We start from the raw sequence: 17,480 nt of genomic DNA, 5'->3' as shown, positions 1-17,480 counted from the left end.
CTGTGTGCCTGCTGAGAATTCTGTGTTTTCTGTGTGGTTTGCAAAGCTTGAGCGTTGACTGGAAAGTGGAAAGAAAATAAATCAAGGCCTAGGCTCTCATTTCACATGTTTATTTTAGTACAATTTGGGGGTTTGTGGCAGTCCATGTGTTTTATTTTGATAGAAGTTGCTTATCATTTGGTGGGCTGCTTTTTGTTCAAAACCACACAGAGTAGGCCTACTTGAGACCTGTGATAAAAATGCCTACATTGCATAATCATTTATGGCACCTAGGCCATTTATGCACCTGTTTAATTAAAACGTATAGGCCTACAATGCATATAAATCTCAAAATGCATCATTGTTGGCGTTTTCTTTTACCTGTATGGTAGGTTTCATGGTCAGAGGACAATATTTGGAGACAAGTGTATGGAAACCTCCTTTGGGCTATTTGCTCAATTCAACACGGCAGGTTTCACCCACCTAATTCATATTATGCCATACCTAATGCACCTGTCATCATACCGCTCGCTACCTGCTGGTTGCGTTCACAAGATTGAGAACCCGCCCCTTCACTCTTCCTCAAACGCGATTGGCCAGTTGGCTGAGTGAGTGATGCCATTGTGGAGCACCTGGAAATCAGTCATCGACGGGGCTCCAGCCTACTGTACAGCGCTAACCAAACGTTAGCAATGCGGACGGCGAAACGGGAAATAATACGCCTTTATTTATTTATTTGTTATAACCCGATGTGTTGGGGCTTCAGTAGGGCTTTAAGACCGCGCGCCTTCATCTTATGACCATTTTTTTGGGGGGGGGGTCTGTAATCAGGAGAGAAACGGGATATATCCTGAGCTGGGGCCCATAGTGTCTGGATATTTCCCGAGAAAACGATTACACACATCCGTGTTCCTCAGCCACAGTGTTATGGAATACGAAAAATAAAAGAATGAATGCTTGATTTGAAGCTTTTTCTTTCGCCACCAACTATTTTCTAGGTCTATACCTCCCTCCGGTTACCACGGCCCGTCTGCGGACTTGCTATGGTGGACTCCAACGCGATGAGGAAGACTTTTGTAGTCCCGGACATAAAACCTTTGGATCTGTATGATTGTACCAGGGCAAAAATATGCGCAAGTGTGGGATGGGTCTTGGCCAAATCTTACGCCAATGCAGGTATGTGGCCTAGGCTATTGTAGCCGAACGTTTATAATGTTTTGTTCTGTGTTTTTCCTACATTCCCCTCTCTCCCATGTAATCCAGCATTGTTCCCCGACTGTCAGTGTAATGAAAAGCGCGTGCATGAAGGTGAACTGACTGCGCGTTGTGGTTGTGTAAACTCAGCGATTTTGGGCACACAAAGAGTCGCCTACAGTACGTTAGAGGTGGGACAGAGAGCGTGTGTGGGATGTAGCCCTTCTCGGCACCCCCATTTCAACCCGAATAGCGGTCCTTCCTCAGATTCCCAGGTGTTGTGCCCGAATATTGTATAACGTCGAAAAAACATATCCTTACAACATCCTTGTTTGGATCACAGCAGCCTATTTGATCTACAGTAGTTGATTTAAGATCCAGCTCGCTTGCTTGCCAATTTCGACTGGTGCATTGAGGCCCCCCTAGCAAATGGTGACGAGGCATCGGTTTTGACAGCTTGTCTAATTTCAATCACCAATAATGGATCGAACTAATTTAATTTTGGCTGGCGAGTAACTCCGGGACTATAAAATATCCTGACCTGAACCGAGTGTTCACCACTGAAAAACACATAGGCTATTGTCAGGTCAGCTGCTGCACAAATAGAGTAAGATTTTAATAATGTATCTAAATATAATATAACAGGAGGTATCGATAATGGTATATTTCTCTATAATAATGCCAATGGTAGGAGCCTACTGAAACCACCCGTTCTCTTTCGATGACGCGCATACACACCCACTTAAAGATAATCGGTTTGTTGGATATATGCTTAACGTTACTACACTATTTAAACGAAACTCGTTCTAGTTTCATATAAGCCGCCTACCCTCCCCAGTTGAATGAACATCTATACTGAACAAAAATATAAACGCAACAATTTCAATGATTACAGTTCATATAAGGAAATCAGTCAATTGAAATGAATTCAATAGGCCCTAATCTATGGATTTCACATGGCTGGGCAGGGGCGCAGTCATGGGTGGGCCTAGGAGGGCATAGGCCCACCCACTTGGGAGCCAGGCCCAGACAATCAGAATGAGTTTTTCCACACAAGAGGGCTTTATTACATACAGAAATACTCCTCAGTTTCATCAGCTGTCCAGGTGGCTGGTCTCAGACGATCCCGCAAGTAAAGAAGCCCGATGTGGAGGTCCTGGGCTGGCGTGGTTACAAATGGTCGGCATTTATGAGGCCGGTTGGAAGTACTGACAAATTCTCTAAAACGCCGGCTTATGGTAGAGAAATGAACATTCAATCATCTGGCAACAGCTCTGGGGGATATTCCTGCAGTCAGCATGCCAATTGCATGCTCCCTCAACTTGAGACATCAGTGGCATTGTGTTGTGACAAAACTGCACATTTTAGTGGCCTTTTATTGTCCCCCGCACAAGGTGCACCTGTGTAATGATCATACAGTTTAATCAGCTTCTTGATATGCCACACCTGTCAGATTGATGGATTATATTGCCAAAGGGTAAGAGCTTACTAACAGGGATGTAAACAAATTTGTGCACACAATTTGAGAGAAGTAAGCTTTTTGTGCTTGGAACATTTTTGGAATATATTATTTCAGCTCATGAAACATGGGACCAACACTTGTTGCGTTTTATATTTTTGTTCAGTATAGATGGGAAAGGACAGAACCAATAACCAACCACCATACACCAGCATCTATGTATGTTTGTATTACTTATAATATGAGGATATGGAGTACTCTTATCAAGTGCTCTCTTACTATACATAAGCTCTCTTATTGGTCAACCCTAGCCACAGTCCAGAACTCTTGATTAATGCATAGTCCTACTGCACATAAGACATGCTACTACACATAGTAAACAGTGAAGAACCATGCCGATCTTGGTTAAAAAGGGCTTCATTTAGAAGTCCTGTAACGATAACCTTCCTTCACATTCCTGAAATGTTAACAAAGGTCCCTGATTTCCCTGGCTAGCCAGGGATAATGAAAAGAGCTTGGGAGTACCCTGACTGAATTCATGACAATAAACACCCACACACACCCACACACACCCACCCGCACACACTAAGATGTCTCTAGTTTTGTCAGACATCAAGCAGACTAATTGATATCTGTTATCTCTGTAAAAATCTAATAATAAAACAAAATAGCTAAATTAGTTTGTTTACACGGGGGTCAGAGCATACGAGAGAGAGAGAGCAACTCATGGAATGGGTGAACAGATAGATATGAAAGATGCTATGTCAAACTCAATCTGACTTCCCTGGTTAAATAAGGAATGAATGACAATATTGATTAGCCTACTTGATTTGTCTGTCTGTCTGTCTGTCTGTGATAAAACAGAGTTCCCAGTGAACAAAGGTTATAAAAACATCTCTTGTTTGTTCACTGCGCCTGAAACCTGTCGCTGCTTTGTAGCTCCACCTTGCTAGAGCTGTGTCCTGTTCATAATTATGACTCATGTTCTGATCATCAGTGTGTCTTGGGTTGGGTGTGAGACTGAGTCAATAAGTGAGGAGGACCTAAGGAGGATCTAGTGCTGCATCCCGACTCTCTACCCTTCTGCCCTAAGTGTTTACTTGTTCATCTCCCTTTGTGGATTTAAAAGGAAATTAGTTGCAGAACGTTTTGCTACGGTGTGCCCTACTGAACCTAACCCTGGTCTATGATGGGAAGGGTATTCATGTTGAAGCCCTAGGATGTCATTATGCTGTGGCTCTGTGGGAATTTATAGGTCAGTAGGGGATCCCTGCTATGCTCTGTTCTGGGATGGCCCCTGGTCCACCATAGTGTCTGTGTCTGTCTGAGGTAACTGTTGTACACAGATGGTAGGATCAGGACCACCTACCTACCTGTTTTACAGATCCTTCATGAGCTATACAAAATCGGGTCATAGCAGAGGCTTTAATTATCCAAATGATCTAAAGCGACTTACTGAACTGCTGACATTCACACTATACAGTGCAATCGTGAAGTATTCAGACCCTTGGACTTTTTCCACGCTTTATGGTACAGCCTTATTCTAAAATGGCCTTATTCTGAAATAGTTTTTCACCCCCTCATCAACCTACACACAATACCCCATAATGACAAAGCAAAACCCTTCTTTTTTAAAATAATAAACTTAAATACGACGTTTCCATAAGTATTTATTTTAACCCTTTACTCAGTACTTGAAGTACCTTTGGCAGCGATTACTGCATTGAGTCTACTTGGGTGTGACCCTACAAGCTTGGCACACCTGTATTTGGGGAGTTTCTCCCATTCTTCTCTGCAGATCCTCTCAAGCTTTGACAGATTGGATGGGGAGCATCACTGTACAGCTATTTTCAGGTCTCTCCAGAGATGTTAGACCGGGTTCAAGTCTAGGCTCTCGCTGGGGTACTCAAGGACATTTAGAGACTTGTCCAGAAGCCACTCCTGTGTTGTCTTGGCTGTGTGCTTAGGGTTCTTGTCCTGGTGGAAGGTGAACCTTTGCCCCAGTCTGAGGTCCTGAGCACACTGGATCAGGTTTTCATGAATGATCTCTCTGTACTTTGCTCCTTATATCTTTGCCTTGATCCTGACTAGTCTCCCAGTCCCTGCCGTTGAAAAACCTCCCCACAGTATGATGCTGCCACCTCCATGCTTCACTGTAGGGATGATGCCAGGTTTCCTCCAGACGTGACGCTTGGCATTCAGCCCAAAAAGTTCAATCTTGGTTTCATCAGACCAGAGAGTCTTCTTTCTCATGGTCTGTGAGAGTCTTTAGGTGCCTTTTGGCAAGCTCCAAGTGGGCTGTCATGTGTATTTTTACTGAGGAGTGGCTTCTGTCTGGCCACTCTACCTCCTTGCTTGCACACACTTTTTCAGTTCTGCCCACACATTTTCTATAGGATTGAGGTCAGGGCTTTATGATGGCCACTCCAATACCTTGACTTTGTTGTCCTTAAGCGATTTTGCCACAACTTTGGAAGTATGCTTGGGGTCATCGTCCATTTGGAAGACCCATTTGCGACCAAGCTTTAACTTCCTGACTGATGTCTTGAGATGTTGTTTCAATATATCCACATAATTTTTCTTTCTCATGATGCCATCTATTTCATGAAGTGCACCAGTCCCTCCAGTTACAAAGCACCCCCACAACATGATGCTGCCACCCTCATGCTTCACGGTTAGGATGGTGTTCTTCGGCCTCCAAACATAACGATGGTCATTATGGCCAAACAGTTATATTTTTGTTTCATCAGACCAGAGGACATTTCTCCAAAAAGTACAATCTTTATCCCCATGTGCAGTTTCAAACTGTAGTCTGGCTTTTTTATGGTGGTTTTGGAGCAGTGACTTCTTCCTTGCTGAGCGGCCTTCCAGGTTATGTCGATATAGGACTCGTTTTACTGTGGATATAGATACTTTTGTACCTGTTTCCTCCAGCATCTTCACAAGGTCCTTTGCTGCTGTTCTGGGATTGATTTGCACTTTTCACACCAAAGTACGTTCATCTCTAGGAGATAGATTGCATCTCCTTCCTGAGCAGTATGACGGCTGCGTGGTCCCATGGTGTTTATACTTGCGTACTATTGTTTGTACATATGAACGTGGTACCTTCAGGCATTTGGAAATTGCTCCCAAGGATGAACAGACTTGTGGATGTCTACAATTTCTTTCTGAAGTCTTGGCTGATTTCTTTTGATTTTCCCATGATGTAAAGCAAAGAGGCACTGCGTTGAAGGTAGGCCTTGAAATACATCCACAGGTACACTTCCAATTGACTCAAATTATGTCAATTAGCTTGTCAGAAGCTTCTAAAGCCATGACATACTTTTCTGGAATTTTCCAAGCTGTTTCAAAGGCACAGCCAACTTAGTGTATGTAAACTTCTGAACCACTGGAATTGTGATACAGTGAAATAATCTGTCTGTAAACAATTGTTGGAAAAATATCTTGTGTCATGCACAAAGTAGATGTCCTAACCGACTTGCCAAAACTGTAGTTTATTAACAAGAAATTTGTGGAGTGGTTGAAAAACGAGTTTTAATGACTTCAACCTAAGTGTATGTTAACTTCCGACTTCAACTGTGTTTAAATAAGGTATTTCTGTTTTAGATTTTGAATACATTTGCAAACATTTCAAATAAACAGTTTTTGCTTTGTCATTATGGGGTATTGTGTGTCGATTGATGATCTAAAAAAATCTTTAGAATAGAATAAGGCTGTAACATAACAAAATGTGGAAAAATTCAAGGGGTCTGAATACTTTCTGAATGCACTGTATGTATGTCTCATAATTGAGGCATTCAAGTCTTGGGGGATTTATATCAAAATTGTTATACACAAACCAGTAATAGTTTTTAAATGTAACATTTTTCATTTAATTTATTCCTTATTTAACCAAAGATGTCACATTGAATTTGAAAGAGCATGGCAGTTGCAATGCCAGGATAGTGGGTTCGATTCCTGTGACCACCTGTGCGTAAGATGACTACAATCATGACTGTAAGTCCCTTTTTGATAAAAGCGTCTGTTAAATGGCATATTATTATCTTTTTCAGTACGCCCTAGTTTTAACAATAGACAAGAATGCTGGTAACCCATGATGTCTGAAGTGTGTGTGTAGTTAACCTCAACCTGTAGACACCAAAACCCTGAGGCCTGTAGTTATTTCGAGGGGTGTTTCAGGCAATCGGCAAATCAACTTGAACCAGAGGGGGGGGGGGGGGTCATGTGGAACATTAATCCACGGGATAATAACATGTTCACCATTAGTTGCCAGTCTTAAAACGAGGCCTGTCTTTGTCCTAAAGGCACTCAGCCTCTCCCACCGTATAATGAAGGTTTTGATATTCCTGTGAACATGCTTTGGAGGCATATCACCACAGCGACAACAACGGATCAACAATTGTCCACAACAACATTGTGATTGATGTTCTATAAATTATTTTTGATATTTTCTAGGATAATCATTTGAAGTACATCTTATTTGATCGTAGATACTAATTTGGGTGTTCTCACTTAAAGCAGACATTTTGAGACTGTTTTCTCCCTCCCTCCCTCTTAGCACTTACCTTGCACAGTTGAGCGTGTCAGAGGTTCTTTCTGAATTATTTAAGGTGTAGACATGTTCATGAACGATCTTCGCAGGCCAGTCTGAGTACACTGGACCCCGGCCTCTAATCAGGAAATGTGTGGGCCTCTGTCTGCTTCTGGCAGCTGCTTTGTTCGGCCCTTAATTAAAACTAAGTGGTCTTAATGTGTTCACTGTTCCCATGACAACCCTTCTGAAATGTAACGCTGGTCAGCCAGCCAGTAAACCAGTCAGTTTGTCCGTCAGTCTGCCAGCCAGTCAGCCAGCCAGTCAGTCAGTGCTCTACCTGGTGTACAGTTCACTGGAATGGAGAGGGACAGAATCGATCCTTACAGAATCTTACCCATAATGACGCTTCGATTGAAACTAGGGCCAGCCTCTGTGTGTAGTCCTATTTCAGTGTTTTTAGTTTGTGACTGTCCACTTGTTGACGGCCACATGTCTGATGTTTATGACAAGACTGACCGGTCGGGCTAATTCAATCGATCAATTATAAATAGGACTACATGGACCTCTTCTCTGGTGCATCCCCCTGCCTTGTCCTGTCAGTAGTGGGGTTGGGGTGTAGTAGACCACACACAGAGCAGAGCTCTTTTATATTCTACTCCATCACTACCTTTTACCCCAATTTACCTTAGACTATTCACTTATAGTGCTTGTGTAAGTTGTTTGAGCCATTTGTGTATTACTCACCAAATTTGTATGATGTTTTATTACAACCCAGCTCATGTATGACCTTTGACCCCTCACCTAGACCAAAAGATATGCCCTGACCCCTGACCTGTTACAGTGATAGTTGAGCGGCTGCTTTCCTGGAACCAGTTGCCCGGTTAATACACTCACTCACTCAGTTTACACAAGTCGGACAGGTTAGTGTTTGCTCTCAAAATACTATCCTCTTGAGGGGGTATGGATATCAATGTCCTGGTGACATTGTTATCCTCCATTTACTGCTGACTCGTTACCCTTTTCCTGCTTTCCACTCACTCTTATTTTCTAACTCTTATTCAATTTCCTTTGTGTCCTAAGTATTTTTTTGTCAAACAAAGTGTGAACGGCTGTTGTTTTACTTGAAAGAGAGCAGGTGTGCTGCAGGCCTTTTTTAAAACTGCGGTTCCCAATACCTGAAATCCCATTTGCAAAACGTCTATTTCCAGCTGCTGCTGCTTCCCTGTCTGTCTGTTTCAACCTGATGACGTGTGTGACACAGACTGGTCGTTCATCCTTCTGGACCGTCCCACAGGGAAATTATGCTTGTATCGACTGTATCCATCTTGCTTTGCATCTTACTTTGCATTATGCAATTTAAAAAAAAAACAAATTATCCACGTTGTATAGTGACGTCCTGGTGGTGTGTGGTGGAACTGCACTGAAAATCCTGAAAACATTATTATTATTCCACGTGCAGTGTCTGAAAACGCCTTGTGTGATCAATGCGGTATCTTATGTTGCATTTCAATAGTCTAGCAACTTGGCGGGCCAATGTGCTTCCTTCCATCAGTCCAGTTCTTTTGAATCAGAGTGGAGGAGGGAAAGGAGATGAGAAAAGGTCAACTGCTTTAGACTATTAAGATGCACCCGTAGTTTAACCTCCCTCACTTGGTCAGTCAGTTTGCATGAAACGTTTATACTGCTAACAATGTCCTGTGGTTTAACCACAAAGGAACATTCACACACCCCAATGTAATCTTTCTTTATTTGACATACTAGTATTCTACACCTGGGTTGTGTTCAGTTGGAGGCACAAACCTTTGAGAAACGGAGTGGTACTTCATGAACTTGTCCTGTAAGAACACAGATTATTGTTTTGTTTTCTGTTGCGAAAAGTTGTAGTGGGGAAGTCTGTGAAAGTACAGAAAGCCGGAGGGAGGTAAATGGAATGTTGTTTTTGGGAAAAGCTACCCATGCTATTGTGTGCCCTAAATAAAACCATTAACTTAATTAAAGGAACCCTAATGACAAAACGACAACATGGTCGGGCGACTGCCTTTATCCTTCAATCTCCTCTGATCTGATGAGTCAGAGTTCACCATGTGATGTCCCTTTTTTAAGTCTCCTTTCAGATACTAACCTAACTGTTCCTTTCTCATTGTTTTCAGCCTTCCAACTGTTTACCGTAGGGTTTGAAAATTAGTCTGTGTGTAGGCTACATTTACTGTCCATCGAATAGGCCACGTCGGTCTCATCTAGGGCTGTGGCGGTCACGAAATGTTGTCAGCCGGTGACTGTCAAGAAAATAACTGCCAGTCTCACGGTAATTGACCGTTAATTAACAAACACATTTAGCATCTCCTGGCTTCCACGCATAGCCTACAAGCCACTGATGCAGACATTTGGAACATCTACATTTTAAAAGGTCTCTAATAAATCCATTTAATAAAGCCTACACCATCACAATAAATCCATAATTTATTTTAGACAGGTCTAAAGAAACATTATATGAAGAAAATGTAGTCTGTTTCAGAAGAACAGAATAGCATACTCTGAGTTGTCCTTATGTTAGGTCCTGGTCTGGCTATGCCATATGGCTGTGGGCTACACTAGTTCATTTAGCAGACAAGATTTGCTTAGAATTCCTGGGCATTATTTTATATACACTTTGCTATATTATTTTATATAAGAATATAGGAAGAATACAATTGAACATAGCTGAATATTTTTTCCAAACGATTTGAGGGAGTGCACACATGCAGCTATTTTGTGTTGAGCAGTTAACAGCCCCTCTGCTTAATTATTTATGTAACTTTAGTTGTGATACAAAGGTTGGGCTATATGCTTTGATTTTTAATACATTCTAAGGCTTTATGATGCGACTCTAATGATGAATTGAAAAAAGTTGCATAAAAGGCATGAGCTCTACTTTATTTGCGCAGGCTGTACACACTTCATCAGTCTCTCATTCACAATTTTGATAAGCACTTGATAATTCCTTGAATTTCCCAGCTGCATCCCCTTTGTGTGGCTGTAATGCCACCTCAAAAAAATCTTGTGTGAGGCCTCCCGGGTGGCGCAGTGGTTAAGGGCGCTGTACTGCAGCGCCAGCTGTGCCACCAGAGACTCTGGGTTTGCGCCCAGGCTGTGTCGTAACCGGCCGCGACCGGGAGGTCCATGGGGCGACGCACAATTGGCCTAGCGTCGTCCGGGTTAGGGAGGGTTTGGCCGGTAGGGAAATCCTTTTCTCATCGCGCACCAGCGACTCCTTTGGCGGGCCGGGCTCAGTGCGTGCTAACCAAGGTTGCCAGGTGCACGGTGTTTCCTCCGACACATTGGTGCGGCTGGCTTCCGGGTTGGATGGCGCTGTGTTAAGAAGCAGTGCAGCTTGGTTGGGTTGTGTATCGGAGGACGCATGACTTTCAACCTTTGTGTCTCCCGAGCCCGCACGGGAGTTGTAGCGATGAGACAAGATAGTAGCTACATAACAATTGGATACCACGAAATTGGGGAGACAAATCTTGCATGCATACTTATCCAATTCGAGGGTGCACATTTAAGATATTGGATGAACTGTCCACATTTGACTTTTCGTTAGCCAACAAGATGAGTAGGCCTATCAACTTTTGTACTATGGGGGATAAATAGGTCAACAGAATAGGTAAACTGTTGTACTATCACCCATAGTACAACAGTTGACCTATTCTGTGCAAGAAAGAAATATTCCAAACATAGTCAGGGACAGTTGTGGGATGCGATCAATCCCAAATTAATACAACCACTAGCATCAAACAATCGTTTTTATGCAATGTGGCTGATGCAACAGATCAGAACGTTTAGCTTAAAAATGTTGATGAACTGTTCATAAGCGCATTGAAACTCACGTGCTGCGTATGTATGCCAGTTAACGCTACCTGTTGTAAAGCTGATGAATGTGCTTAACTTCTTTTAAATTATTTGGCCACTTTAGTTGTGATACAAACCTTATCAAAACATATAGGCCTATGGGCTAGGCTACATGAGGTGTGCGACTATGATTTTGAAAAAGTGGCTGTTTCTTGCCTTACTGCACACAAGCTGGGCATCATTCACGAATGGTAATATATAATTCACAAGTGATACGCTAATATTGTCACCCATGAGGCTGTTCCTGATTTAATCTTGTCTTTACATATAATAAATAATGTGTATGAAATTTGTTTTGGATTCAGAATGGACCATTATCATGCACCTGTCTCTAAACAGGGTCAGCTGAAATAAAATACGTCTCTATGCACTTACATAGTGAATGGAGAACGCTTTTCCCCGTGGTTCATTTTCATGCCAGCCAGGTAGGCTATACCCCTGTTGTAAAGAGAAGCAATGTGCTTAATATTAGGAAAGTTGAGAAATAAATATCGTAGCCTACAGAAATGTTGCGCAACAGGAGCTTGTGGGCTCTCATGAAGTGTTTGATTAGATTTTCGATTACATTTGCATTGATGTCAGAGTGATTTTAAAGGGACAATAAGAGTGCTGAGTACCAGGCAGTTAGCAAGTTTGGTAGGATACTAATGACCATCAGCAGCATCAGAGCTTGGAGAAGCCTAATTACCTTGATTACCGCTGGTGTGGCGGTAATACGGTCACACCGTAACGGCCCTAGTCTCATCCACCATAACAGCCCCAGTCTCATCCACTCTGAATACCGCCAAACCAGTTTAAGAGCGTGTGTCAGATGTGGATTTTCAGGTTCATGTTTGTATTGGGTTTTGTGTGGTGTGTGTGTGGCTGTGTTTACTGAAAACCAGTCCAAGTCGTGTTTACTTTGTGCTCTTCAACATCTTCCTGGACTGTGCTTCACATCATGTGCTGCGCTAAAGGGACTTGTTTCCTACATGGTGCTGTGTGCTCCATTGAGGTGGAAACCGCGTGCCTGTCTCAAATGGTACCCTATTCCCCTTATAATGCACTGACCTGAGCTAGTCAAAAGTAGTGCACTATAAAGGGAATATGGTGCCATTTGGGGCAGAGACACTCTTTTGGTTTGCCCTTTCGCAAGGTTCAGGTGACTTTCTTGTCCTAGCTGTACTGTGAGAAATGTGCCACAAAGCATAGGTTCCTGTCAACTCTTTATAGAACTCGCCTTAAAGATCATTTCCCACAAAGACTGCCCTCAGCTGAAAATAAAACACCAGGGTCGTGTTCAACGGGGCACATAAGAAAAAATGAACATTAGCTTTTCTTCATGGCTAGGCCAAGGTAGTCTGTTCTCTTCTGTTAACCAGGGCCTTGTTCATTAGGCATTATCTACCAATACCACAGGGCTCTGTCTGGTAATTCTCCGATGCTGACGCTAACCTCTGGGCCTGGATGTCATGTCATTTCACTCCTCTTGACCCAGACTGATAATGTGGTTCCATACTGACCGCATCCCAAATGGCCAGGGTAGTGCACTATACAGGGAATGGGGTGCCATTTGGGATGCAAACACTGACTGACTGATGTGGGGTTGGAAATGGAATGCACCACAGTGTCATTCTTCCCCCACGGGAACGACACCATCAGACCTGAACTGCTGATCAAACACTTACAGACAGGGAAATGGAGGGAGGAGTTGGTACTAGCCCCCAGGAAGGATCAAATTGTAACCAGTGTATCATGCCTGTCTCTGTAACCTTGTCTGTCTCCTGCAGGCCCTATGATTGGCTGGCTGGATTTGCTGTGGGAAACACAACACCGAGACGCATGCCATATGCACACACAAATGCACGCCACGCGCACACACAAACACACATACGCTCGCACACACCTTCGTTTAACCCCTACTCGGCCCTTCACTCAGATTGTAGTTACAAGGCAGTCTAGCTTTGTCTATCCATACTCTATACCTTCATTATACACTGAGTGTACAAAACATTAGGAACACCTTCCTAATTTTGAATTGCATCCCCTTTTGCCCTCAGAACATACTCCATTCGTCAGGGCACGGACTCTACAAGGTTTCGAAAGCGTTCCACAGGGATGCTGGCCTATGTTAATTTCAATGATTCCCACATTTGTGTCAAGTTGGCTGGATGTCCTTTGGGTGGTGGACAATTCTTGATACACACAGGAAACTGTTGAGTGTGAAAACCCAGCAGCGTTGGAGTTCTTGACGCACTCAAACCAGTGCGGCTGGCACCTACTAACATACCTCGTTCAAAGGCACTTAAATCTTTTGTTTTGCCCATTCACCCTCTGAATGGCACACGTATACGCAACCCATGGCTCAATGTTTAAAATCCTTCTTTAACCTGTCTCCTCCCCTTCATCTACACTGGTTTGAAGTGGATTTAACAAGTGACATCAATAAAGGATCATAGTTTTCAGCTGGTGTCACCTGATCAGCCTGTCATGGAAAGTGCAGGTTTTCCTAGTGTTTTGTATACTCAGTGTATAATTGATGAGGAAACATCCACTTTAAGTTTGTTTTTATTAGATACTAAGTGACAAACAGAATATGTGTTTATCTGACAACAGGACTTTAAACTGTGTTTTGCCAATGATATTGTTAGGACTTTGAACTTCGTGTTCCTGTCCCATATCCAGAACAAACAGCTGAGAGATTGTGTCTGAGATGGCACCCTATTCCTTTTAAAGACCTCTGGTATTAAGGGTGTGAAAGTTTAAACGTTAAAATGAAATTGGGATTAATGTTAAGAAAAATCCCAAACCTAATTATAAAAAATACAAAAATAATACAAAAATGTAATAACGTTTTTGTAGATGCAGAAAGTAAACAGCATAGTGGGTCAATTTTCATGACAACTAAGAGCATTGGTTCCCTAGCTGCCACGCTGTCAACACGTGAAGGGAACCTGCGCACATGGGCAGATACTTTGTGTGATTGTGAGAGCGGAAGTGTTGAATCGCGCTCAACCTCAATATCCTATTCATTGGTGATTACTGAAGTTGCGAGACATGGCAAGCCAAGAAATCTGCGAGATACAGCATGGCATTGTGAGATACAGCTTTTAATTGCTGATATATTGTCTGTCTGTCTGGTAGCCGACATGCCTATTAGGGCCGTGACGATACCAGTATCGAAGGAATTTTTTCAATTTCAAAAATGTAAACACGAAGCAGGTCAAACTAGTCGGTCCTTTAAAAACTAAATGTGACTCTGTATGACAACATAATGATGTTTCCAACATTACGGCTGAGTGGAGACTGTTATAGCAGCAAAATGAGGGACCAACTCCATATTAATGCCCTTGATTTTGGAATGAGATGTTCGACGAGCAGGTGTCCACATACTTTTGGTCATGTAGTGTATCACGATACTGGTATCGTTCCCAGCGCCCTACTGCCTATACTGTGCACCTCCGTTCTCTCTCCGTCCCTCGCTAGCTCGCTATGAAAGATGCGAGTGTTTGATTAGTTCCAGTACTTCCGAGAACAGTCTCTTCCGTTCCAAAAATACGGAATCCTACCGGAATCGAATCTTGACAGTCCGAAAGGGGAGTCAACGTGCAAGGAGTCGTCTCTCCACCACTAAGTCATTGTCGTTAACAGTTGGAAAAATGGCAGAGAAAGGCAAATGACAGCAGCGAAGGCCTGTATGGCAATACTTTGAGAAGTGAAATGAGAACGAAATGCAAACTTTCCGAGTTGGAATTGAGGTACGGTAATGGTAGTACAGGTGCGATACTTAACCATCTGACAGGGACCCAAACCGTTTCTTGCAGCAGCAAAGCTTTCTTATTGTTGTTATTGTTTTAAATGGAACACCGATAAAACATTGGGGCTTTAAACGTTAAGAAAAATGTTTAATTTCTCACATCCCTATCTGGTATATTGGATGCAGTCCATCCCTATCTGGTATATTGGATGCAGTTCATCCCTATCTGGTATATTGGATGCAGTCCATCCCTATCTGGTATATTGGATGCAGTCCATCCCTATCTGGTATATTGGATGCAGTCCATCCCTATCTGGTATATTGGATGCAGTCCATCCCTATCTGGTATATTGGATGCAGTCCGGGTGTCTTTTCTGTATTTTCTCCCTCAGAGTGACCTTGTTTTCCCTATTAATAGTGTACTCTGCTCCCACATGATTATTTCCCTCACTGTTTTTGTCCCTCTTCTCCGTCCGTAGAGCATGTTCCAGTGGAGTTGCGGGAGCCCTTCTACTGTGACCAGTATGAGCAGGAGCACCTGAAGCCCCCCGTCACACGCCTCCTGCTCTCCTCTGAACTCTACTGCCGCACCTACGGTCTGCTGCAGGCGGACCAGGGGGGGTCAGGGGCCCCAAAAGACAACGCAACCCTGCTGCAGCTCCTCGCCAACAGGGGCGTGACCCCCAAAGATCAAGACGTCCCCGTGACTGACGCGGACCTCCGGCATAAACCAATCAAAATGGTAAGAGATGGGTGTGGCATATGGCGTGTTGACATGGTAATCTTGGCGCCAAGAGCCAAGTCTCGTGTTATGTTAGGTTTCGTCTGACACGAGAGACTGGTTCGAGTTATGGGAAATAGAGGAAGATTTCTGTTTCGCCACCAGTCTTTGTCTCTAATGGTAATGCCCCTGGGATGGGATTGGGATGACTGCCACAACACACAGGTTCAATTGAGGGAAGATCGAAGCTGCGCTGGAAACTGCCACTGGACCGGTCCTGATGTCACAATAATCCATTCGGCTGTGATCGATCTGGTCGCCTGGGCATATGGTCTGCCTAATAGGGACACACACAGGCATTGTCTGGTCACCCTCAGACTGCTGGTCCAGGGGGAGCGGGGATGTTAAAGCAATGGAGGGGGATTGGGGTGTGTAGGGTGGGCATGTATGGGGAGGGGGTGCGTGGGTTAGGGTTGGGTCGCACAGGAAGGGACTTGTTTATGCTTTGATTCCACGGATTAGACAACATAAAAAAAAATACCCCCTTTCCGGGCCCCTGAAGATGAGTGGATCCAGCTGTGAGGACCAGGGGTACGTCAGGGGGGATTCAGTCTTAATTCTGGGTGTAGCATGGTAGGGGTGGGACTGGGAGGGAGGCCTGGGAGGCCTGGAGAAGGTAGTGTTTCCGAGACAATAGGTGGCTCTGACTAGGCCTTACAGTCGTGGCCAAAAGTTTTGAGAATTACACAAATATTAATTTCCACAATGTTTGCTGCTTTAGTGTCTTTAGATATTTTTGTCAGATGTTACTATGGAATACTGAAGTATAATTACAAGCATTTCATAAGTGTCAAAGGCTTTTATTGACAATTACATGAAGTTGATGCAAAGAGTCAATATTTGCAGTGTTCACCCTTCTTTTTCAAGACCTCTGCAATCTGCCCTGGCATGCTGTCAATTAACTTCTTGGCCACATCCTGACTGGCAGCTCATTCTTGCATAATCAATGCTTGGAGTTTGTCAGAATTTGTGGGTTTTTGTGGGTTTTTGTTTGTCCACCCGCCTCTTGAGGATTGACCACAAGTTCCCAATGGGATTAAGCCACTTAGTTATCACTTTTGCCTTATGGCAAGGTGCTCCATCATGCTGGAAAGGCATTGTTCGTCACCAAACTGTTCCTGGATGGTTGGGAGAAGTTGCTCTCGGAGGATGTGTAGGTACCATTCTTTATTCATGGCTGTGTTCTTAGGCAAAATTGTGAGTGAGCCCACTCCCTTGGCTGAGAAGCAACCCCACACATGAATGGTCTCATGATGCTTTACTGTTGGCATGACACAGGACTGATGGTAGCGCTCACCTTGTTTCCTCCGGAAAAGCTTTTTACCGGATGCCCCAAACATTCAGAATGGGGATTCGTCAGAGAAAATGACTTTACCCCAGTCCTCAGCAGTCCTGTACCGTTTGCAGAATATCAGTCTGTCCCTGATGTTTTTCCTGGAGAGAAGTGACTTCTTTGCTGCCCTTCCTGACACCAGGCCATCCTCCAAAAGTCTTCTCCTCACTGTGCGTGCAGATGTATTCACACCTGCCTGCTGCCATTCCTGTGCAAGCTCTGTATTGGTGGTGCCCTGATCCCGCAGCTGAATCAACTTTAGGAGACGGTCCTGGCGCTTGCTTGACTTTTTGGGCCGCCCTGAAGCCTTCTTCACAACAATTGAACCGCTCACACCTGTGTTAACGAGAGAATCACTGACATGTCAGCTGGTCCTTTTGTGGCAGGGCTGACATGTCAGTGGAAATGTTTTTTTTGGAATTCAGTTCATTTGCCTGGCAAAGAGGGCCTTTGCAATTAATTGCAATTCATCTGGTCACTCTTCATAACATTTTGGAGTATATGCAAATTGCCATCATACAAACTGAGGCAGCAGACTTTGTGAAAATAATATTTGTGTCATTCTCAAAACTTTTG

General features: G+C 43.6%; 1 protein-coding gene across 3 annotated transcripts in view; it reads left to right on the top strand.

The window, feature by feature from the left end:
* Positions 1 to 548: 548 nt before the first annotated feature.
* camsap3 (calmodulin regulated spectrin-associated protein family, member 3) overlaps positions 549 to 17,480 on the top strand; it is a 53,172-nt gene continuing 36,240 nt past the window's right edge. Inside the window, exons 1-2 of one of the 3 annotated variants that reach the window (XM_036938041.1) lie at positions 549 to 1,155; positions 15,270 to 15,532. In XM_036938041.1, coding sequence (XP_036793936.1) covers positions 1,023 to 1,155; positions 15,270 to 15,532 — 396 coding nt within the window. In that variant the 5' untranslated portion in view covers positions 549 to 1,022. The remainder of the gene's footprint in view (positions 1,156 to 15,269; positions 15,533 to 17,480) is intronic. The other 2 variants (XM_036938039.1, XM_036938040.1) reach the window with 2 other exon arrangements.

The sequence above is a fragment of the Oncorhynchus mykiss genome, chromosome 12 (assembly GCF_013265735.2).
Source record: "Oncorhynchus mykiss isolate Arlee chromosome 12, USDA_OmykA_1.1, whole genome shotgun sequence".
Taxonomy (NCBI): domain Eukaryota; kingdom Metazoa; phylum Chordata; class Actinopteri; order Salmoniformes; family Salmonidae; genus Oncorhynchus; species Oncorhynchus mykiss.
The sequence above is the reverse complement of the archived record's forward strand: the minus strand, read 5'-3'. Positions and strand labels throughout refer to the sequence as shown.